The sequence below is a fragment of the Pteropus alecto genome, unplaced genomic scaffold (assembly GCF_000325575.1).
Source record: "Pteropus alecto unplaced genomic scaffold, ASM32557v1 scaffold101, whole genome shotgun sequence".
Classification (NCBI taxonomy): Eukaryota; Metazoa; Chordata; class Mammalia; order Chiroptera; family Pteropodidae; genus Pteropus; species Pteropus alecto.
Genome location: NW_006432945.1, coordinates 2,246,725 through 2,270,781, shown reverse-complemented (window position 1 = coordinate 2,270,781; position 24,057 = coordinate 2,246,725). Strand labels below are relative to the sequence as shown.

General features: G+C 41.5%; 1 protein-coding gene and 1 pseudogene across 4 annotated transcripts in view; both read right to left on the bottom strand.

Annotated features, from left to right (window-relative positions):
- Window positions 1–24,057, bottom strand: part of HHAT (hedgehog acyltransferase) — a 219,908-nt gene that overhangs the window by 121,643 nt on the left and 74,208 nt on the right. For all 4 annotated transcript variants that reach the window (XM_006907692.3, XM_025043956.1, XM_015586121.2 and 1 more), the window contains one exon: window positions 15,101–15,251. In XM_006907692.3, the coding sequence (XP_006907754.1) occupies window positions 15,101–15,251 (151 nt within the window). The remainder of the gene's footprint in view (window positions 1–15,100; window positions 15,252–24,057) is intronic.
- Window positions 4,772–4,890, bottom strand: LOC112476541 (annotated as a pseudogene).

Below are 24,057 nucleotides of genomic sequence, written 5' to 3'. Positions count from 1 at the left end.
ACTGTGGCTCATGCAGGCAGGCAGTAATAACAAGGCATTAGAATCCTTCGGTGGCTCAGAGAAGCATTCTCTCTACTCTTCTAAACAAAGGTGGAACATCATGGAGTTACAGCATTTTGTGAACTAGCTCTCCAGCTCATCCTGAGAACCACTAACACAGTCTGATGCATTACCCATAATTTGAATAGTCTTAATGCTGTCTTCATTGCAGTAGAAATAGAGGTTTGTGGATTTCATGCCAAAATAACAGTAGAAAGCTTCACAGTGACAAAGGGCCAACAATAGTGTTATTATTGTGTATCCGTTAAATTTACTGGTAGTAAATCTCTAAGAGGTACATTCACGTCAGACAATATGGACTAAAAAACAAAAAGCGACCTTCCCTATGGCCCCAGCGTCTCTAAGCACAAAAGAGGCTACATTTATACAGCACAGTACCTTTGGAAGATAACCTCTGGCTTTGACTCCAAGATAAAAGGGGAGATCTGCTTGGTGCATGAGGAATTAAGAAGAAAGTGATGAAAAGCTACTGTCGTGAACATATTACACCTTTTAAGCAGTGAGAAATTCATTTAATAAACTGATTGAAGCCTGAAATCTAATTAAATCTAAAAGAGGTATCAAACTGAAATGCTAATAAGTTCACGCTCAGATTGTATACGCGGAAGCTCTGCTGCGTGTGACTTTAATAATGCATTACCTAAAGTATTTTCTGTATTCATTAAGGCAGTGCAGCAACGTGACATGAATTACTTCTACACTCTGCTTCAGATACAAATATCTTCATGCAAGCATCTGTTTAGCCACTTTCTCCTTCCCAGTCAAGGTGAATGATATGGTTCTCAAGGGCCATGATCGTGGCCATAAAAAGGAAACTCACAACTTAGTAAGGAAACATACATACCTTTTATTCAGAAAGAAACAATGAAGTGAGTATTCTTCTGTCTAATTACTGACACACTATATTTAAAATAATTTGACTGTGCAAAACTAATAATTCAGAATGCCAAATTGCTTTATCGAAACTAAAGCTTCAATTAGTTCAATTTCAAGCTGTAGCTCATCATCAGATGGGCACTGGGTACTGTGATCCTATGTTCAGCTCTCTTTTAGACGCTGCAAACAAAGCGGCCAAGTTCCATTTGTGAAGTGAGAGTGGCTTAGGGGCAGAGAAGGTGCTGGAAAGTTCTTTTTTTTTAACTGATGCAGCATTGGTTAATAACAGTATATACGTTTCATGTGTACAATCTTACAGTCTGACATCTGAAAACTCCACAGTGTTCCCGTCACCAAAAGTCTAGTTTCCATCCACTACCACACATTTGAGCACATTTACCCATGTTGCCCTCTCCCCTTTGTCCCCTCTGGTAACCGTCAATCCGTGGTCTGTATCTATGAGTTTTTCTTATTTGTTTGTTCATTTGCTACTTTTCAAAAATATTCCAAGTGAGTGAAATCGTACAGTTGTTGACCCTTTCTGTGTGGCTTATTTCACTTAGCATAATACCCTTAAGGTCCATCCATGTTGTTGCAAATTTCATCTTTTCTATGGTTGATTAGTATTCCACATCCTCTCAACACTTATTTTTTATCTTTTTGATAACAGCCATTCTAACAGATTTGAGATTATACCTCATTGTGGTTTTGAGTTGCATTTCTCTAATAATTAGTGATGTCAAACATCTTTTCATGTGCCTTTTGGCCATCTGTGTGTCTTCCTTGGAGAAATGTCTATTCAGATCCTCTGCCCATTTTTTAATCGGGTTTTGTTATTGAGTTATGAGTTTATGTATATGTACAATATATATACATATTACATATATATATATACACACACACACACATATATATACTATACTAACCCCTTATCAAAAATATCATTTGCAAATATCTTCTCTCATTTGGTTGGTTGCCGTGTTTTGTTGGTGATTTCCTTTGCTGTGCAGCAGCTTTTTAGTTTGATGCAGTCCCATTCATTTGCTTTTGTTTCCCTTGCCATTAGAGTCAAATCCACAAAAACATCACTAAGACCGATGTCCAAAAGCTTAGTGCTTATGTATTTTCTTCTATGTATTTTATGGTTTCAGGTCTTACATTCAATCTCCTTAATCCATTTTGAGTCGATTTTGTGCATGGTATAAAATAGTGGTCTAGTTTCATTCTTTTGCATGTAGCTATCCAGTTCTCCCAATGCCATTTATTGAAGAGACTTTCCTTTCTCCATTGTATATTCTTGGCTTCTCTGTCATAAATTTGTTATCCATATATATGTGGGTTTATTTCTGGGCTCTCAATTCTGTTCCATTGGTCTGTGTATCTGTTTTTCTGGCAATACCATACTGTTTTGATAAGTATAGCTTTGTAGTATAGTTTGGAGTCATGAAGTGTAGTAACTCCAGTTTTATTCTTATTTCCCTCAGGATTGCTTTGGCTATTCCAGGTCTTTTGTGGTTCCATACATATTTTAGGATTATTTGTTCTAGTTCTATGAAAAATGCCATTGAGATTTTGATAGGGATTGCACTGAATCTGTAGATGCTTTATGAAATATGGACATTTTAACAATGCTAATTCTTCCATGAGCACAGAATATCTTTACATTTCTTTGTATCTTTTTCAACTTCTTTCAACAGTAACTTGTAGTTTTCAGTGTATAGGTCTTTCACCTCCTTTGCTAAGTTTATTTCTCGGCATTTTATTCTTTTTCTTGTGATTGTAAATGTGATCGTTTTCTTGATTTTTCTTTCTGATAGTCTGTCGTTAGTATATAAAAACGAAATAGATTTTTGTATATTGGTTTTGTATCTTGCAGCTTTACTGCATTTGTTTAGTATTTATAATAGGTTTTTCATGGAATCTTTAGGGTATTCGATATATAAAAGTATGTCTTCCACAAATAAGTTTTATGTCTTTCCAATTCAGATGCCATTCATTCATTCATTCATTCATTCATTTATGTTTGCCTAATTGTTCTGACTAGGACTTTCAATAATACTATGTTGAATAAGTGGTAAGAGTGAGCATCCTTGTCTTGTTCCTGATCTTTGAGGAAAAGCTTCCAGTTTTTTCACTACTGAGTATATTAGCTGTTGGTTTGTCATATGTGACCTCTAATATATTGTGGTACTTTCCTTCTTGCTCATTTTATTGAGAGTTTTTATCACAAATGGATGTTGTATCTTGTCAAATGCTTTTTCTGCATCTATTGAGATGATCATATGATTTTTATCCATCATTTTGTTAATGTGGTTGGTGTATCACATTCATTTATTTAAGGATGTCAAACCATCCTTGTATCCCTGGAATAAATCCCCGTTGATTGTGGTGTTTGACCCTTTTAATGTACTGTATTCAGTTTGATAATATTTTGTTGAGAATTTTTGCATCTATGTTCATCAGAGGTATTGGCCTTTAATGTGTGTGGGTGTGTGTTGTCCTCATCCGGTTTTGGTGTCAGGGAAATGTTGCCTCATAAAATGAGTTTAGTAGCATTCCCTCCTCTTTAATGTCTGTAAGACTTTAAGAAAAATGGGTATTAAATTTTCTTTGACTATTTGATAGAATTCACCAGCGAAGCCTCTTTCTGCAACACTTCTCCAGATACCCACTCATATGACTCACATCCACTCCTCTAAGTCTTCACCAAGTGTCACCTTCTTAAAGAGGCCTACCCTGATCACCCCACTTACGGTTAATCCTCACTGTTTGCTGATTCTGTATTTGTGAACTTACCTACTCACTAAATTTCATTTGTAACCTCAAAATCAACACTTGAGGCACTTTTACAGTCATGCACAGACAAGCTCAGAGCAGCAACAAAATCGAGCCGCTCATCACCCACATGTCCGCCTGACATGGAGCAGGCAGCACTCCGCCATCTTGTTTCAGCTCTCACACTGCTTGTAAACAAGTGTTTTTCACAGTCTACCTAGTGTCGTGTCTTTTGTACTTTTGTGCTTTTTCCTGGTGATTGCACTGTTTAAAATGCCCTCCAAGCATATTGCTAGAGGGCTGTCTGGTGTTCCCAGGCATGAGAAGGCTGTGACATGCCTTAGAGCAAAAACCTATATGTGAGAATTGCTTTACTCAGGCCTGAGTTACAGTGCTATTGGCCATGAGTTCAATATTAATGAATAAACAATGTCTATTAAATAAGCGCCTCTTTAAAACAAGCTTGGGTATTGAGTGATTGACAAAGATGTTGTGACTAAAAGCTCACAGCAATCTAATCCTGCATCTCTCCTAGAAGCAATGGCTCAGTATTCACTAACTCGCTATTTGCAGAAATCTCATGGACTGAATATCGCAGCCTTTCTCCCAGAACTCCAGATCCCCCTGACCTGGCTCCATTTCCCCTAACACACCATGTTGCTCACTTATTTATTATGTTTATTATTATCTGTCTCACCAGCTGGAAAGTAAACCCTGTGAGAGTACGTGCTTTTGCTTGCGTTGTTCACTACTTTATCCCCCGCACCCAGCACAGTTTCTGCATATAACAGGCACTCAGAAAATATTTGTTGGCTCACTGAATGAATGACAGATGGGTGGAGAGTCAGAACTCCCCCTGAAGCAGTGGTCTAGTTAAGCATATTCCTAAAGGACAAGTCACACATGAGGGTATCCTGGGAAAAAAAGGGCGAAGGTGGGGATTCTGACTCTACGATATCCACGCTTTTTTTTTTTTTTTTTTAGGGGAGGCAACCCTTGGTTGACCTCACAGATTGCAACGACCTTGTCAGCTTACAATCCCTTATTTTTCATTCTTTTACACCTACAGCACCCGTTCTTCTTAGGTGGTCTCCCATCCAAGTACTAACCAGGCCTGACCCTGCTTAGCTTCCGAGATCAGACGGGATCGGGCTTGTTCAGGGTGGCATGGCCGTAGACTATTCACACTTTAAAGACATGATAGTTTGAAGCTGATTATTGCTAAAATGCTAAGGAAACCCAACCAGTCTGGGGAGATTCTTTCTGGCTAGGAGCGCTCTTCCACTTACTTCTTTGGACAAATTATTTAACATCGCTGGCTTTTATTTTCCTCATCAATACAATGGGGATAATAAAAATGAGGCCTTCTCTGACTAACCTATTGAACCGACATATAAGACAATAGGTATGGAACAAGTGTTTTTAAATGCTCAGGTGCTACACAGGCGTATTGACGGTGCTGCCTGTCCTGGGGTACGTCGCTTGTTGGCATTAATTCCCCGACAGCAGAGACTCCCCTTCAGCTCCACGTCCGTAGGTCAGGAGCTGGCACATAGTAGTAGGTGCTCAACAAATACTCACTGAACAGGAAGAATTTGGACTTTTGGTACAATCTATTAAGATCATGCTCATAATTTGTCTGAATAGTCTGTAAGTAAAACATCAATAATAAAAATAATCTAGACCATTTGAGACTCAAACATGAAGTTGCAGAATAGTTTGCGAGGAGACCATACAACAGGGACACTCTGCGCAGTACGATGTGACAAAAGTGGCCCTGAAAAAGCAAAGAGACTTTTTACTAACCCTCCACCACCTACCTGCTCAGTGGTCAGAGCACAGAGCTCCCAGATCATGAGCGCAGGCGGCTTGGCAGAGACCACCCCACCCTCAGCCCTCCCACCGATGCCTGTCTCTCCTCATGGAGGGAAGGGCTCCAGACGACCAGCCCTGATACCAGAAAAACATCTCGAGGCTCACTCCCTGCTGCAAGCAGTTCAAGTTTCCACCTGGGTTTGAAGAAGCAGCTGACTGAGTTCCTATATGAGAAACTCGTACAAGAATAAGCTGTGTGGATTTCTCGAGGGCAGCTCCCGTCCCTGCTTGTCCTTCCTGCCCACACTGTGCTGGAACAGCGCTGAGTCGCTTGAGCTCAAGCTCCATTAGGGAAGTGATTTTACCAAGTGGGAGAGAATCGCTCTCCCTACTTCACCTCACACCCTCCCCTGTCCCCTGACCCCTCATCCTGTAGACCGGGAACCCAGGAACCCGCAGGATACTAAGGATTTTCCTGGATTCTAAGAGGCGGCCCTAATCCTCCTGTTTTGCCATCCTAAGAGCCAAGGATCACAGCCAGATCCTACAGGTAACTCAAGTAGAGGTCTCCACTCAAATCCAAGAGAGGTGCTGGCACAGTTTTTTGCCTTTACTGAAAGGATTCAAGTGACCAGTGACCTCGAGGAAGAGAAGCACACAGAACACATTTTAGTTACTAATGATTTTCAGTCAAAGGCAAAATTTTGGCAGATGATCTTAATAGTAATTTGGGGGAACTTATAACTGCTGTCAAACAGGAAATGAAATACAGAAAACATATCGTCTAAAACCAGTCCTTCGGATTTCTCTATGGATCAATCCCATGGAACTGAGTGAGCACATAAGCATTTGGAGGAAATACGCCCTGTCTCAAATACACCACATCTCACCTTGCTGTAGAAACTCACTTGAGAAATCCTAGGGAACCTAGGATTGTAGCCCTCAATTTTACAGTAAAACCACAGACTTTAAGAAAGTTACCTGATCCCAACTGCAAAAATATAAGTAGTCTGGGAAATACATTGCTATGATAATTACTGCTACCAATTGAGTCAGTTGCCAACTATTACATGCAAATTTACGTAAAGGGACTTGGGCTACTGCCACCAACAAGCCCCAGTGAATCCATTTTCATGAATCCCCCGATAACGGCTCTGCTCCCCACTCCCAGCTGAAGAACCTCGACTATAAGAATACAGTAAGCAACCTCGCCTGACTGCCACTAACTCACTCACTACTCACAAGCCCATTGGCACCTGTTGGATACCCATGATATATATTTTCATTAACTTCTTAGCAAATCTTCTATATACTGTGGCTGGCGACATTTCCAAGAAACGTAATGACTACTTGTATCTATCGTCTTTACTCCAACAGTAAAGTCATATCCACAGACACTGCTTTCCAGAAGCCTGGTGGGCTAGCTCTCCTATCTAAACAGTCCCACAGGGAACTACATACTTCCCTGCAATGGGGATCAGGAGGGCAGCCTTCCAAAATCCAAGGAAGGTTGTCTGCAGGTCACAGTCAGCTCCCAGCAGAGGTGGGACATTCCTTCCTGGATGGCAGAGTCCAACATCTATGAGCTTCTTACCCACAAGGAGCAATTTTAGGGGAACAGAGGGAAGAGAGCAAAGAAAAGAGAAGTCTGCATGTAGGAAAATGAGTTGGAAGACAAATGCATCCTTGGGACAACAAATGGGGTCAATCCATTTTTCCTAGGTTTTTGTGACTGCAGACCAGTGACCCCCATGTGGTTTAGGTGCCTTGAGCTAAGTCTGGCTGGCCTGATTGCTTATCTTCTTATTGAAGAGCCACCCCGCCCCCAGGCCCCTCCTGGCCTTGGAGCTGATTGGGTTCATCCTCCCCCTGCCTCTTCAGTCCCTCTGGAGCCCCATTCCCTGGAAACACCCACGAAAGCTCCCACCGAAGTTCTTCTTGGGCCCAGTCCTTGTTACCCATGTGAATGTAAGATACTAAATTCTCAGGCACATTTCCAGTCACTCACAGCCATCACCCAGGGAGTCTACAGAGTCATGGATGTCAAGGAGAAGGAGTCCTGAGGAGTCATCTAGCCCAGGCCAGTGCCTCTCAAATTTTAATGTGCAGAAAATCTTGTTAAAAAGCAGATTCTGATTCAGTAGGTCTGAGGTGAGACCCAAATTTCTGCATTTCTAATAAGCTCTCAGGACAGGCTGATGCTGCTCTTCCTCAAATCACACTCTGGACAGCAAGGCTCTTGCTAAAAACAGTCATTTGCTACATTAAAGCAACATACGAAATACAAAATAAGTAAGGTATGGTCGTCCCTGGCCTCCAAAAGCTCAGTGAGTTACACACAATGACTGCATTAACACATATAAATATTAAAATACACGAACATACAAAGTACCATGAAGCAAAGAGGAACAAGTGACCCTTCTACCTAGGGGGTTGAGCACAGCTCAGACAGAAAAGGTGTCACTGAAGCTAGGATGACTTGAAGAGTCAGTGGTACTTTGCCTGATAGAGAAGCAGTACTAAGTGAGCCCTGAAGACAAGAAGCGGCACCAAGGTCATGGAGGTTTGTGCAGAGCCAGATGGGCTGAACTGAGGACAAGGACTAGTCTGTACCACCGTAATACATGGTGAGTGAGAAGCACTTGAAATGGTAGCTTGGAGCCGAGGTGTGTATGTCATGCTTAAGAGTAAAACATTCTTTCCAAGCATGGCAAGCAAAGAATTAGTCTTAACTTTTACCCTGTAGGTTGAGTATAGCTTACAATACTTAGCGGAAGACACAGTATTCATCTTGTTCATCAGGTAAGCAGCTGGACAGAGAATTTTGTTCGCATACCAAGAAAAAAGCCTTGCTTTTACTGTTGTGAGGACAGGTCCTAAAGGGCTTCCCTCCCAGCATGCACCCAGGTCCTCACCTTCCACTGTAACAGAGCAGGATGACTTCTCTCAGCTCCTCCCCCAGAAAAACCCCATCCCTACAGACAAACAGCTGTCAAACTCCTCTGTCATATCAAAGTCTGAATTGAATCTCTTTTCTTCTTTTAAGTCCGCAATCTTTCTCCTCATCTGATAGCAAAGACGTGGCACAATGTCTGATAAAATAATGATAGTAATTAAGAAAGGCGTACGTTCTTCATTCCTTCCAAGGCAGATTCATTCTCAAGAACATTGCTAGCAGACACAATATTTTGGCACACCACGTAGTAATACTAATGAGAAAACTAGGGAGATACAGAAGCTGGAGTGTCGTGAGTGGCCACCCCTGTGCCTGGTACACCCACAGCAATGATACGCCCATGCAGGCTACAGAGAGAAACCGCTCAGCTGCCAGATCGAAATAATATTTGAAAATTTCGCTCTTAAGACCTGGTAAGCAAAATTTCAGAGACGACTGACCAGTTGTTGACTCACCATAGATTTCCCAAGTGCCCACTCACTGCTGGGCACCAAGGAGGATGCCAGGGATGCAGTGTTAAATAAGAACAAGATGTGATCAGCGCCCTCAGAGAATTTACGGTCCGGTGCCATGTGAGCGAGGAAAGAAACCATTACTGTGTGACTGTTGCCATGAAAAGTACAGGTGTTCGTTCCAAGAGGTGGGTATTATAATATCTCCATTTTCCAAAGGAGGAAACTAAGACACAGAGAGATCACCGGGGAATAAGCAGTGGAGCCAGGATTCAAACCTAGGCAGTCAGGCTCCAGATCGGGGTTCTGGTGACCGGTAACTAACGCGAAAGCCCTCCATTTGAAGATGCCTTGCATCAGACAGCTGCTCACCCTAAAAGCCTTCAGGCTGAGAGTTCGCTCAGTAATCTGTGAACTGAAAACATCTCCGACACAGAGAGAAATGGAGAAGAGGGGAGAGTAACTGTCTTTGAAGTGAAAATAAATCCAGGAAGCTAAACAAAAGGATGGTTCATAAAATCTCTCTCAACTTGCTATTCCCTTTCCACTTTGATTTACGCGAGTCTGTGCTTCGAGGAAAAGGTAAGGGGATTTTGAAATATGAATGTTAGAAGAAGAAAAATGTTTTCTGAGTCTGTTGAGATGGGCTCATAAGAGAAAAGAAATGTCTAAGAGAGGAACCCAAAACTGTGAGGTAATACAAATGTCCTGCAGGTAGAAACTTTGCAAAAAGAACTTCATAGGGGTGAGGGAGAGGTCACACTGGTGGTGCAGCTTACTGCGACCCCCATGCTTTCTTTTGAAGTCTCGTGCCTTTCACATATTATCGCCACCTGTACCACCTTCCACCTCCTCAACCACCCACCCTATCGGGCCTTTCTTTTCTGGGAAATTAAAAAACAAACTGTGCAAAGTTTACTTTCATATCTGTAATTATGACTTTGAACTAATGTTTTGGTGTCTTCAGTGTGCCTGCTTTAGTAGATGACCCCATCCAGGAACCCTCAAAACAACTCCGTGAGACAAGTGCTATGATGAGCCCTATTTTAAGATGGTTAAATAAATTGCCCAATTTCATGAGTAGCAGGGCTGGGAGCACTTTAGCACCGGGATACCAGTGGTCCCCACCCAACGTGGCTGGGCCTACTACGACGATAGAACTGGAAAGGAACACAGACATCATCTCATGAAAAAGTCTGTCTTTTATTCAACAGATGAAGAAACTGAGGCAAAAGCAATATGATCAAGCTCCCTCCTCTGAGAGCAGAGGCTATGACTTTTCCACTATGGTCTCTATCTCTGAATTGTCACATCTCCGGCTCAGAATTGGACGCAGCCAGTCTCATCACTGCCCAGTGCTTTCTCAGCCTGGCCCATCCTCAGGCTAATCTCTCAATCATCTCTGGCTTCGTTAGATTTTCAAGTGCAAAAAAAAAGTAAGAAGCTACCACTTTCTGAGGACCTACTATACGCCAGGTTCATGCAACCCTCATGTCACTGCTATGAGGCAAGTACTATTGTTATCTTCATTTTAGAGATAATGAGGTTGGCCAAGAGAATTTTTAATTATTTGCCCAAGTCACGCAGGTAGTAAATAGCAAGCTCTGAGTGACCAGGCGGCCTCCTCCAAAAAAGTGAACTCTCACCTTCAGCACCTATTCCATCTTTTCTCCTTCATGTTCAAGTTGCCCTCGCTTGCCGCCCAGCAATGCCGGTAGATAGGATGTATATTTCACCAACTCCATGCTTGCCATCCTGCCCTGCAACTTGAGATTAAACAGGATACAAAAGGAGGACTCTGGCAAGGCCAGCAGTTGTATAGCTGGTTCTCATCATCTACCACAGGCCTGGACCAACTCTCCACCTAGAGACCTAAATTACTCTATTGGCCTGACAGCTATGCAATCGATGCCCCACTGAAAGAAGGGTCTCAGGCACCCCCCATCCCCAGCCCAAACATGTCCCTGTATATTAAGGTCTAGCAGCCACCAACAGTGCCCAGATCCCTCTGGGATAAGCAGTGATGCATGAGTTTGCCTGTGAAGATCTGAGAGCATCATAATTCAAGAAATGCAGAGGGCGAGCTGAGCGAGATTCCTGAGATAATTGAAATTGACCCATAACTCACCAGCCGCCAGGGGAAATTCTATCACTTTGCACACTTTGCTTCCATGGCTTGAGATCAAATTAGGGGAACATGATCAGATTTCTAATTTGAAACCTTGGACATGCAATGTCATCTTTAATGACTCCTGGCAAAAGATGGTCATTACAGATCTCAGCCTTCCGAAATTAAAACATGAAACCTAAAAATTAAGCAGAAAATTCTCAATTTCTCAGGTTCAACAGTTGCAGAAAAATCATGCAAGTGGGAAAACACATACTCCGAAGGGTTTTGTTATGCCTGCAAATATTGGAGCAGAAATTATATGAAAGAGAAGAGCTAGAAGGAAAAAGTAAAATAAACAAACCCATAGAGAGCCTCACTTTCAGGTTTGGGCCACCTGAGTGAATAGTAATTTTGCATGATCAATTTCGACTGTCACGTCAGGGAACATTATCTCTCTGCTGATGGCCAATTTCATCTGCTCTATGATGTAGAGCTCAGATTCCTCTGATGTGGTGGACTGCCAGCCTCAAGTCTTCTCTCACTGCTAAGAAGACTGAAAGACAGTGCAGTCAGTCAGCACAGGGTCCACGTATGTACGACTCCTTTAAAATAAGAAGCTAAAAACTTGTCTCTCATCATCAGTTCTAAACCTCTTCATTCGGTGTGGATTTTCTAGAAGTTCAGGGGAACCATTAAACCATCTCTGGAGGTTGTTTGCAAATCTCTTCCCTCAACTTCCCATCCACCCTGCCTTTTGTGGGTCACCTTGGAGGTGGCTGCCACGGTCCAGCAGAAAGGTCTGCATTTCCAGCTTTTGCATTTGCTCCTGACACACTTCTGCTCAGATCTGTATCCAGGAAGAGGGAGCAATTCCCTGTCTGCAGCAAGGCCTCAATAGATGCCCCAGAAATATTAATGTAAAGTTAGATGTAAATGAAAACTACACACTCAAAACTTTATATTCTCCTGCCGTGCATTCGTACAGAGGACAGTTAGAGAATGGGGACCAGGGCCAGTGTAAGACTGTGCTACTGGACCCTGGACATGGGCACGGGACACATCCTCCTAAGCATGGAGGAGCACCTGCAAACAGCACAAAAGATAAACTATAAGTTTTATCCTTTTATCAATAAAAAAATGTCTTCTGCTGAGCCTTTAATTGTGCACTACAGCTCAGAGAGAGTTTAAGTTCCTTGCTAAATTCAACTACCTAATGTGGGATGGTCACTGTGTACAAAAAAATAAAGACCCACAAATTCGTCCATTTCCAAGTATAACTGGCAAAAGAGAAAACCTTCAAAAAACTAAAACGAATGTAAAGGGGTAAACTGGCACCCACGCACGGTAGAGGAAGACAGGATAAAAGTCTAGGTCGCTCCCAGGAAAGACCATGCGTGTTATTTCGTTATCTGCCCCCTTGTGAGCATCTCCCTTTAGAACCATATGCCTCCCAGGGGCCACCCTAGAGCCTTGTCCTCCTCAGAGTAACTTTTCATTATTACTCTCTTGCCCAAGTGGTAACTAAGAGGAGGAAAGAATACGTCAGCAACCTGGGGTCTATTTGAGTCTAGTTCTAGTGAAGAATGACAGGGCTTGGCAGACATATTTTCTCCACCTCTGTGGTTTGTATACAACTGAGGGTCTTGGACAAAAAAAAAAAAAATTAATTAGTTAATTAATTAAAATAATAAAGGACAAGAAGACAACCAATCTCAGTGTGAAATACAGTTAACTGTCTAAACTGCCTCTTATGATAATCGATGGGCTATTATTTACGGACACTGAGCCAGGAGCCTGGAGCCAGCATGCCTGCCCGGAAGTCATGGTTTTTTATTATGCCAACTGACACTGGAGAAGCCCTTTTAGGAGAATGTGCTTCCCGAGAAATGCATTAGTGCAAGCATTCACAGCAAGGAGGCAGAGGGATCATGCTAGGAACACACCAGGCACTTGAGACACATCCCCCAAATCATGCTGAGTCCTGACCCATTTATTCAGTAAATTACTTTTACGAGTAGGTCAAAAGTTAACAGAGCCTTCCAACCACTCCCTGGCCCCCTAGCTAGAGAGAGCGCCTTTGCTAACCTTGCCATTAAAATCTGGCAACCTGTGGTGAGGATGTGGAGAAAAGGAAGCCCTCAAACACTGTTGGTGGCACTGCATATTGGAAAACAGTATGGAGGTTCCTCAGAAAAATTAAAAATGGATATACCTTTTGACTCAGCAATTGCACTTCTGGGTATTTATCCAAAGAAAATCAAAACACTAGTTCGTAAAGATCTACGCATCCCTATGTTCAGGGCAGCATAATTTACAATAGCCAAGATATGGAAGCAATCGAAATGCCCATCAACGAACAACTGAATAAAGAAGTTGTGGTTCATATATACGATGGAATATTATTCAGCCATTAAAAAACTGAAATCCTACCATTCGCAACAACATGGATGGATCTAGAAGTTATTATGCTGAGTGAAATAAGTCAGATAGAGAAAGACAAATATCATATGATTTAACTTTTTTGTGGAATCTAAGGAACAAAAAGAACAAACTAAAAAAGCAGACTCACAAATATAGAGGACAATCTGGTGCTGGCCAGAGGGGAGGGGGTTTGGGGGGCTGGGGTGAAGAGTTAAAGAAGTACAAATCAGTAGTCGATAGATGGTCTAGGGATGGGAAGCATGTCATAGGGAAGGCAGTGAGCATTAATGTGATGGCTAGGTGGAGAGCCAGAGGGGAGAAAAAGCTATCAGGTGATCATTCCACAAACCATATAAATGTCTAACCAATGGACTGTATACTTGAAACAATAAAATAAAAATTTTTTAAAGGCTGGGCAACCAATGACATTCAATGAAGTAATTATGGGCTAATCAAAGCAATTGTTTAATATTCTTTGCAATAACCAGATGACATTTCTAATCCCAAAAAAGCAAACTGGATCAAAAATTTAATGTTTACAGAGGCATAGATAAATTCAGCATCTACGATAATCTACTATGGGACACCGGGACGTTGTGTGATGTCCACTCCTTTTGTAATGACAATATTAGATGTGGTAACAGTCACTAAGCTCTTCCCCGCCTACGCTTTACTCTTCTGCCACAGAGATGAAATGTAAGACTGAACAAGCCACATAAATGAGCCAAAATGGCAGCTGTAAGTAAGGCTAACACTAGGGTGAGGCAAATGGAGACGCCTAAAGAACAAAATGTAAGTAGGCACCGACTCCCATGGACGTGCAAGGCCCCATCCCAAGGCTCTTACACTAAGTTTGCAAGTGCAAAAGCAAGCCTGTCACTTGTTACGTACTGGAAGGGATGAGAAAGAAAGAAGCAGCAGAGCTGTGGGATCTTCTGGAACAAAGACTCCAGGCCGACATGGGGCAAAGTCAGGAAGAGTAAGAAAACTTAGGATAAGCATCTGTCTACCCATGTGCGCCAAGTATAGGACTAATGTACGGGTAAAAGCTAACATCTGTTAACATCTACTACGTGCCAGATGCTTTAAATGCATTAGCTTATTTAATCTCCACAACAACTCTTGGAGATAGGTATTATTTATCATCATCATCATCATCATCATCATCATATCATCATCATCATCTAGGAAATTAAAAAATGGAAACTTAGAAAGATTTAGTAAATTGCTCTAGATTTGAGAGCTAGTATGTGCCAACACTGGCCTATGCTATTATCCTAAGTCTATTTTCTTAATCAACAGTCTCATAAATAGAGATGTCAAGAAAAAGACAACAAAAAAATAATCCATATATAGCAGCATGTCCCAAGTTAGTAAGAAAGCATGTTAGACATAACTCTTTACGCATCTGCACAATGTCTTGGTGAGAAACTTTCTTACCTCACATAGCTCTGTAGCCTGACAATATTTTCAAGAGGTCAGAAAGTATAAATTATCCTGTTAGACAGATAAAGAAACTGAAGTGCCTATGACAGCCTGAGTGAGGGACAGAGGCCTGAGCCCTTTGAAGCTGACCAAACCGTGGCTCCTCCCACTGGACACTCCTGAAGGGCTGTAATAAACCAAGCCACTGACCTCCACATCCCTGTGAAACTGAACATGGTGCTCACACAGCGAGGAAGCGGGGGAGGCGTGAGTCCATCCAGGCGCATGAGCAGAGCTGGGACGCCGAAAAGCACCAGGTACTTCACATAGAAAAAGAGCACTTGGGCCAATGCCAGTCCTCCTGAAAGACACAGGGACCCGTTAGACTCAGCAACAGGAAGTAGAGCCATCTCCTGGGAAAGATGCAACATTCCAGGAGATATGCCACCTGCTCCCCCTTCTCCACCCACTCTCCTTCTTCCCGTCAACTCTTATAGTTTAAAAGTCACCCATGTTGGTTTTGACCAATGAAATTTTTAAGTTCACAAATATAAAATCTCCTTTATTATTGTGACAGGCAATGAGGCTTCTTAGTAGGCATGCTTTTATAGATACGAGGAAAAGGCACACTTAAAAACATCTATATTGCATTGCAAAACTGTTAGAAAGGGAAAATCCTTCCTAAACCCTTTCAAACCCTTGCATGAGTTCACACCCACTAGGATGGCTAGAATCAAAAAGTCAAATCAACAAAAGTTGGCAAAGATGTGGAAATACTGGAACGATCATATACTGTTGGTGGGAACGTAAAATGGTGCAGCTGCTTTGGAAAACGGTTTGGCAGTTCTTCAGACAATTAAACATAGAGTTACCACATGACCCAGCAATTCCACTCTTTGGTATATACCCAAGAGAAAGGAAAACATCCACACAGAAACTTATACCCGAATGTCCACAGCAGCATTATACGTAATGGCCAAAAGCTGGAGACAACACACCTGTCCATCGACAGAAGAACAGATAAACTGTGGTCTACTCTACAACGAACTATCACCCAGCCGTAGAAAGGAATGAAAAACTGACACGTGCTACAACATGGATGAATCTTGAAAACATCATGTTAAGTGAAATAAGCCAGACACAAAAGACCATATATTATATGATTTCATTCATATGAATGTCCAGAATAGAAAAACAGACAGAAACAAAGACAGAAAATTAATCGGTGGTGGCTGGGCCCTGGGCGCAGGGCCGGAGGGCATTATGGGAGGGTGGTAGCTACAGGGTGGGGATTCTTTCTGAGGTGATAAAATGATCTAAAATTGGCAGTGGTAAGAGTTACACATATCCAAATACACTAAAAGCCACTGAACTGTGCACTTTAAATGGGTGAATTATATGGTATGTGAACTATATCACAATAAAGCTGTCACAAAATAAAAATACAAGGGCCCCAACCTGCAGTAGCCAGTGGCCTCTTGGCCTCAGCAGCACCTTTCTGGGGTGAGAGGAACACAGGGTGCAGGTGCTGGATGAGATATGAGGCCTGAGATGCACACTATGGCCCCTACAGGTCCGCCTGTCCCCACTGGGAGTGACCCACAACTCCAGCTGGGGTTCGGTGTGCTCTACCAACTACGGCCTCTCCTGGCCTTCCTGGCCAGTCGTCACTTCGACCTCTTTGCCCTGGGGGAAGCAGGAGGGCCTTGGGCTCCAGGCTGACAGGAGACCTCAGACCTGGGCGAGCTGCTGGCCCCGTCCTCACTGGTCTCAGTAGCCACGTGAGCAGGTGAGACAAGTCTGCCAGAGCAGTACCCACAAGGAGAAGGCCAAGGCCAAAGCGTGTGAGGAAGCCCTGGAGAAGATGACGAGGGGCCACACGCAGTCCGACCTCAAGACCGCCTTCTGCAGGGTGCAGGAAGTATTGCAGGGCAGGTTAGTGCCGTTGACCAGGTCATCCATGGGTTATTCAGAAGGAAATAACTAAGCGTTAAGGAAGTGCAAGCAGAAAATATTACTGTCTGGCCCTCTTGATGTTACATGAGGATCTTCGAAAGAATGTCACTACTATGGAGTATGTGGCTGTAAATGGTAACTGTGCCAGAAGAAACACTTAAGCCATTTTCCGAATATTCAGTTTGCGCGACAGCATATAGTGGTTCGAATTTGAAAGCCACATGTCCTACAAGGAGAAAACCCCAGGAATCCCTCATTCCCATTCAGGAATGGTCAGACAGTGTCTTCGGACTTTTGGTAACCAGACTACAATCATATTTGCTGGAAGGGCCGGGTATAAAATTGCAGCATTCTTGGATGTGTCTGATAAGAGCCAAGATGAAAAAAAGCTGACATATGTGCGTAAATATACACGTATGTACATATGTGTATTATGTGTATATACGTACATACATTCATCAAGAAGTAGGATTTATGCACTAGCAGTACCCTCTTAAAAGCATTTGGGGGGGCACATGACTACCCTGAACAAAGACAAATCAGTTCCACTGGCTGAGATGGCAATGAGGTGGCTTCTAAAATCCTCCAGAAAGAACCACCATCAGGCTCTCGTCAAAAAAATCCTAGAGCCAAAAATGACAGGACATGAGTAAGAATGACTAACTGAAGGGCATGATGCTTCCGGAACTAAAAACGATCAGCCTGGAGAACGGAAGGCTGCAGGAGGCCCGTGGAAGCGTGGGCACGGGGCCCATCCGAGCTCTCAGCTACGCAGCTTCAGAGAATTCCTTTCCCTGTTAACGGGACGTGTGATCGGGGAGAAGTTGCTTCTTGTCACAAATGCTGCCTTTAATTTGTACAGTTGTCATATCTGAGGCATAGGAATTAAAATCCACAGCTGAGTCTACGTTTTATGAGTCACCATTTATACATTTGTTAGTACTTTCATATAGAACTGGGCTAAAGAAAGGGTTGATTTTTTATAGGTACTTAATATAACTCTATGTCTAGATCTAATTAAAGATGAGGTAACTGGAGATTTTTACACCAATATGGATGGAACCATAAGCCACATATTTTTCAATATGCAACAAGTATTCTATTTACCTGTTATTGAATATTTTTTATGGATCAAGACACAAAGGGTTTAAATTTGTTTTTTTCTTGATATTTTAATAACTAGTTCACAAGCCTATAGAAAAAAATGCATCTGTATTGTTTAATTTTTAAGAAAATTGTGTTTGTACCAGAATTGAATGATTTTGCTGTCTTGCTGTTGATCATCATCACTATGAAAGTTGCATGGCTCATTATTCTTTCCCCTTGACCTAAAAATTAGTCTTTCCCTTGTAAAATGTGGTCTAAGGTTTCAGGGTTAACCCTACAGATTTTGTTGCCATCTTCCACCAGGCATACAATATGATAGAAGGCAACCTAAGAATATAAATGACTCTACTCTGATTGAAAGTTATTACACATACATATATTGAATTAGCTCTCATTATATCCAAAAATACAAAATATAGCTATTTTTCAGTACTTAAAAAAATTCCTGGGTTTGTATTTAAAAGATTCTCTCATTAGCAAGAGTCATGATTAATTTTGTCTAACCTAACCCTTCCTCCCAAAAAAGTCACAGACGGCATTCATTTGTTCAACGAGCATGTACCGAGTGCCTGACTGCTGAATCACCAGCGATATACTATGAGAAACAGATCACATATCGAACCAGGTGGGGACTCAGCCTTCAGAGACTCACAGGTCCGTTTCATTAGTCCCATTAACCCTTCACTCGGTGTCTTCTCCTGCCTTTATGCCCTATCACTCCTTTTCCTCTTGGCAAAATCCCATTTATCCTTCAAATCCCAGTTCAAATATGGTCTCTTCCTTGTTACTTCTCGATACGCCAAGCAGAATTAAGAACTTATTTTTGCATTCATTTCATACATAGTTATTGAGCACCAACTGCTTGTCAGACACCGAGTAAAAAAAGAGTGGAAAAAGATGAGAATCTTATGCTATCTGACATATGTTTGTGTACGCGGTTTTCAAAATAAACATCAGATGTCAAATGTCTTATCCCTCTCCCCTCATTGTGATGTTGTAGAATAAGAAAAAGCAAATGGTTGGTTTTGTCAGCATTTCATTACCATTTAGATATGAGGCACACAGACATTATTTCAACAACAGCTAGTGCTTAAACACTGAGCTAAAAAGCTCTCTGACTATATGCACTTAGGAGATGGGTCTCTAAACTCTAACCACTGAGCAGTTAAGATTTTCGAGAACTCAAACGTACACCCACAGAGCTTCATTACATCTTTACCATGTAAGAACAACTAACTCTCGATCTTTTCACCCCCCATCTCTTCACTCAGTCTCCAATTCCTTGACCAAGCTCGCTTTTATCCCCATAATCTCACAGACCTGGATTTACCATGGCTTTACCACGGTGAAGCACCATTTAATAATGAACTCGAGAAATGTGATCTTTTTGAGCTTTCAAGAAAAAACTATAAATTACCACCTTGATCCTAAGCTCTGTCAAATTGAGGTATAGTTACAGTCTGCTATATTTTGTCTCTTATAAGATTCTGAAGTTCAAAAGAAAAATGAGTAGATACATGTTATCACGTATTTGTCTAAACCCAGAGCTGCAGAGCACCGAGAATGAACCCTGATGTAAACTATTGACCTTGGCTGATCAGGATGTGTCCGTGTTGGTTCATCGGCTGAACAAATGCACCCTCTCTGACGGGGGATGCTGACAGCGGGGAGGCTGTGCGTCTGTGGGCACAGGGTTACGTAGGTTATCCCTGTCTGTACCTTCCTCTCAATTTTGCTGTGAACCACTTTAACTGGTCTAAAAAATTTATGGATAATGATAAGATACCTGAGATATTATTCAAAACAATATGGGAAAGAATCCTGATAAAAGACAGTTGGCTACAAGCCAATAATTGTTGAACCTGTGTGATGAATACATGGGGGTTAATTATATATTTATGCTTTTGATTTTCCAAAATACCAAGTTTTAATTTTTAAAAGGGTAGGCATTAAGATCCTCCATATAAACCCTGAGTTTCAGGCAGGAACACTTGACTTCCTCCTCACCCACCAATCAAATGCATTTGCAGGGGACAAGGAGCAAAATGGACTTAAGTCGGCACAGTTCCACCTCCCTGTGAGCACGTAAAATTTGGAAAAGGTAAAATGGAGAGACAATTAGAAGAAGAGGGAGAATGACAGGAGGCAGAATAATGAACTCGCTCATCAGTCCCGGAATAGCTGGGAACCCGCAGCCTCTGAAGTACGCCTCCCTCCACGAAGATGTCCCACCGTGACCTTCACCAGTTACAACGTAGCTCAAATTTATCTGCTCCTAAGAAAAATCAGGATAACAGTTAATCACAGAGATTCCCAGATCTCTCCTTAACAAATTAGTAGGTTTGGGCCAGAGTCTTGAAATCTGAATGTAAAACAAGTTTTTGGGGAAGTTATGTTCAGTCAAGTTTGATAAATTCTGAGTTAGAAGATCCACACTGTACCCCCTTTACTCACATATAAAAATATATAAAGTGTAAATAGCGATTTTCTTGGGGAAAGTGAGGTTACCTTCCTATTGCTGTTCGTTCCTATTTTCTGATTTTCACGTATAGAAAAGAGACACCTCTCTTGCTAAGGCTGTTGGTTATATGACAGATCTTCAAAGGGAACCTCCCAAACTCATTCTGACACTCATTGATGAGTTATTCAAAAAGAGAATACGCAGAGAATTAAAAAAAAAAAAAAAAAAATCTTGTGCCATAGGATTGACCTTTAATTTTATTAGCACAGGTATAATTTTGACAACCACGACTTAATCTTGAAGAAACAATACTCCGCTAGCTTGATTCCGAGGGAAGAGCAACCATCTCCCCGGCCCAGTCTAACACTCTTCATTAGGAAAGCAAAGCCCCAAGCTTTTCTGCTAAAATAAACACCTCCACGAAAAGTCGTGCGAAAAACGACTCTTAGCAAAACTTAACATTACTCTATTCTGCAAGGCAAAGAGTGGTATCAGAAAAAAAACTAAAGTCACTGCCAATTACCAAACTCTCCTCAAAGGGCAAAGATCCTCAGGTAACTCTCAAATCTGCTACCATTTCAGGAGGAGGCGGGGGGAAGCCAGAGTAACTGGGCTATGTTGATAGATTTTATTCATATATTTATTTAATCTGTAGAATCCGTGCGATATGTTCCCTCTGCTATTGTGACAGTACTGGAGATAGTTTATCCATATATGTATTTAATCTGTAGAATCCGTGCAATATGTTCCCTCTGCTATTGTGACAGTACTGGAGGTATGTGAAAATGATTTAAAATGTAGCAATTATAAAAGATATAAAATGATTTCTTTTAATCTTTCAGAATAGGGACGTTGTACTCTGAGCCCTTCCCTTTCACAGGAGAAATGTCTGAAAAGCAGCAAGTGTCCCAGGCCCCAGCCATCCAGGTGGATCTTCCTCTCATTCTTCTCACTGGTACTGGCTCCAACAGCTTTAATAACCACCATTCACTACGAACCCCAAATACCATCACTAACACCAATATTTCTCCTGAATTCCAAAATCATAAATGCGATCACTCTGCACATTTCCACTTCCTCGCCCTACCTCTGGCCCCAACAGCGTATCTGGCACCCAACATGTGCCACGTGAAAGTCTGGAAAATGAATGTGTGGCTAGTGAGTTCCTCTGGAGGCTTAGTAAAACTTTGTTGAATTGATTTGAATTAAGCCACCTCCATTTTTCTCATTGATCACAATTTGATTTCAGGACGGTTCGCACGTAAATAATACTTTACAATGACTGAGCCATCTAAACTCTCCTAACGTGACCAGTGTTGTAAAGGTGATGACAATTCAGGACTAAGACACTCAACTTCTCTCTCCTAATCGAAAATATTCATTATGGTAGTGGGGGGTGGAGGAAGGCATCATTTAAATATGAGGGTTCTGGGGAACTGGTCCCAGAGTGAGCTGTTTTGAAGGAGGATTTAGGGAGATGAAAGAAACCTCAAGCAATGGCATGAGGATATGAAATGGCCCCATCGGGGGCAGGGGGCTGCAGGGAGCACTTGCGGGAATGGTGATGCAGCTTCAGCACCGGGAGCGATATAGCGAAAGACCTAAGAAACCAAGCAAAAAAAAGGGAGATAATTTGTTTTGTGTTTCAGAAAGATCGGTCTGTAAGAAAGCGGGATGGTTTCTGTTGCTGAGAGATAAAGGGCAGAAAAAGGATGGGGCAGAGAAAAGGACAGAGTAGTATGGCCAGAGACCAGAGCCAAGTTTCAGACGTGGCAAAAGAACCAGGGAGATCGAATCGTCAATTTTAAGTTGTGTGGCTCTCTTCCAAACCTTTATTAAAATCCTCTAACACACACAAACGCTTTATCTGAACAGATTTTTGTTTGTGCGTGTGTACGTGTGCGTGTGTGTGTGTGTACAAATCAAATAAAAGAGCCAGGTACCATGTGATAACGAGAGCAATGCAAGATGATCCCTAAACATAATTAATTCCACAAAAGCAAGAGAAAAGAGACGGAGGAGGCCATGATTGAAGCTTCAGGAGAGCACTGGGCTCTGCTCAGTCCAGGGAACAAGAGGTCAAGTCCACTTTGTCTAGAAATTAAGGGGCTGGTAGATACTCACTGCTAAAATCCAATGACGAGCTCATCCACAGCCTATATATAAAAACATGTAATACATGAAATCTGAAAACTAGAGTAAAGTAAGAAATGTTTTAAGTTTTCAAAAGAATTTCATGAAAAGACCTTAAAGTGGTAAGACTCAGGGACATCATGAAAACTGCATAAGAATAGACTACCTCTCCCTGGTCAGGATGCAACACCACCACCCCACCCCCACCTCGATACTTTTCAATTATGCAGGAAAGGCTAATAAAATTGGGCGAATAAAATTTTGTCAAATTTGAATTTCTCAAATGACTACCTAGCTTTTACTGCCACCTTCTGGCCACTTCTAGTATGTCTATCCTGAACTACTGATATTAATAGCCACACACACTCTAAATCAATTATTACAGTCAAGAATTTCTGGCCAATGCAAAAATTCTCAACAAAATGTTAGAAAAACCGATTCAACAGTACATTAAGAGTATTATACACCACAACCAAGTAGGATTCAGTCCCGGGATTCAGGGATGGTTGAACACCTATAAATCAATTAATGCAATACATCACATTAACAAAATAAAAGATAAAAACCATCTGACCATCTCAATAGATGCAGAAGAAGCATTTGACAAAATTCAACATCTTTTAATAAAAACTCTCAGCAAAGTGGGTATAGAAAGAACATTTCAACATAACAAAGGCCATATCTGATGAACCCACAGCTAACATCACATTCAGCAGTGAAAAGCCAAAAGTCTTTCCTCTAAGAACAGGAACAAGACAAGGATGCCCACTATATCCACCTCCATTCAACATAGTATAGGAAGTCCTAGCCACAGCAATCAAACAAGATAAAGGAATAAAAGACATCCAAATTGAAAAAGAAGAAGTAAAACTCATGATGACATGGTACTATGTATAGAAAATCCTAAAGACTCCACACACAAAAAAACTATTAGAACTAATAAATAACTTAAGTTGCAAGATATTGAATCAACATACAGAAATTCATTATATTTCTATACACCAATAATGAACAATAAGAAAGAAAATAATCCCATTTATGATTATATCAAAAAGTGTAAAATACTTAGGGATAAATTTAACCTTAGAGGTGAAAGACCTGTACTCTTAATAAGACGCTGAAGAAAGAAATTAAATAAGATACAAATAAATGGAAGGATATAGCTTGCTCATGGATTAGAAAGATTAATATTATTAAAATGTCCTTAATACCTAAAGTAATACACAGATTCAACATAATCCCTATTGAAATACCAATAGCATTCTTCTCAGAATAAGAGTAACTAATCCAAAACCCGCATATGAAACCACAAAAGACCCCAAATAGCCACCGCAATCTTGAGAATGAAAAGCAAAGTTGGAGGTATCATGTGCCCTGTGATGTAGTATATCAAACTATACTACAAAGCTACTATAATCAAAACAGTATGGCACTGTCATAAAAAAACAGACACACAGATCAACGGGATGGAATAGAGAATCCAGAAATAAATCCTGACCTACATGTACAA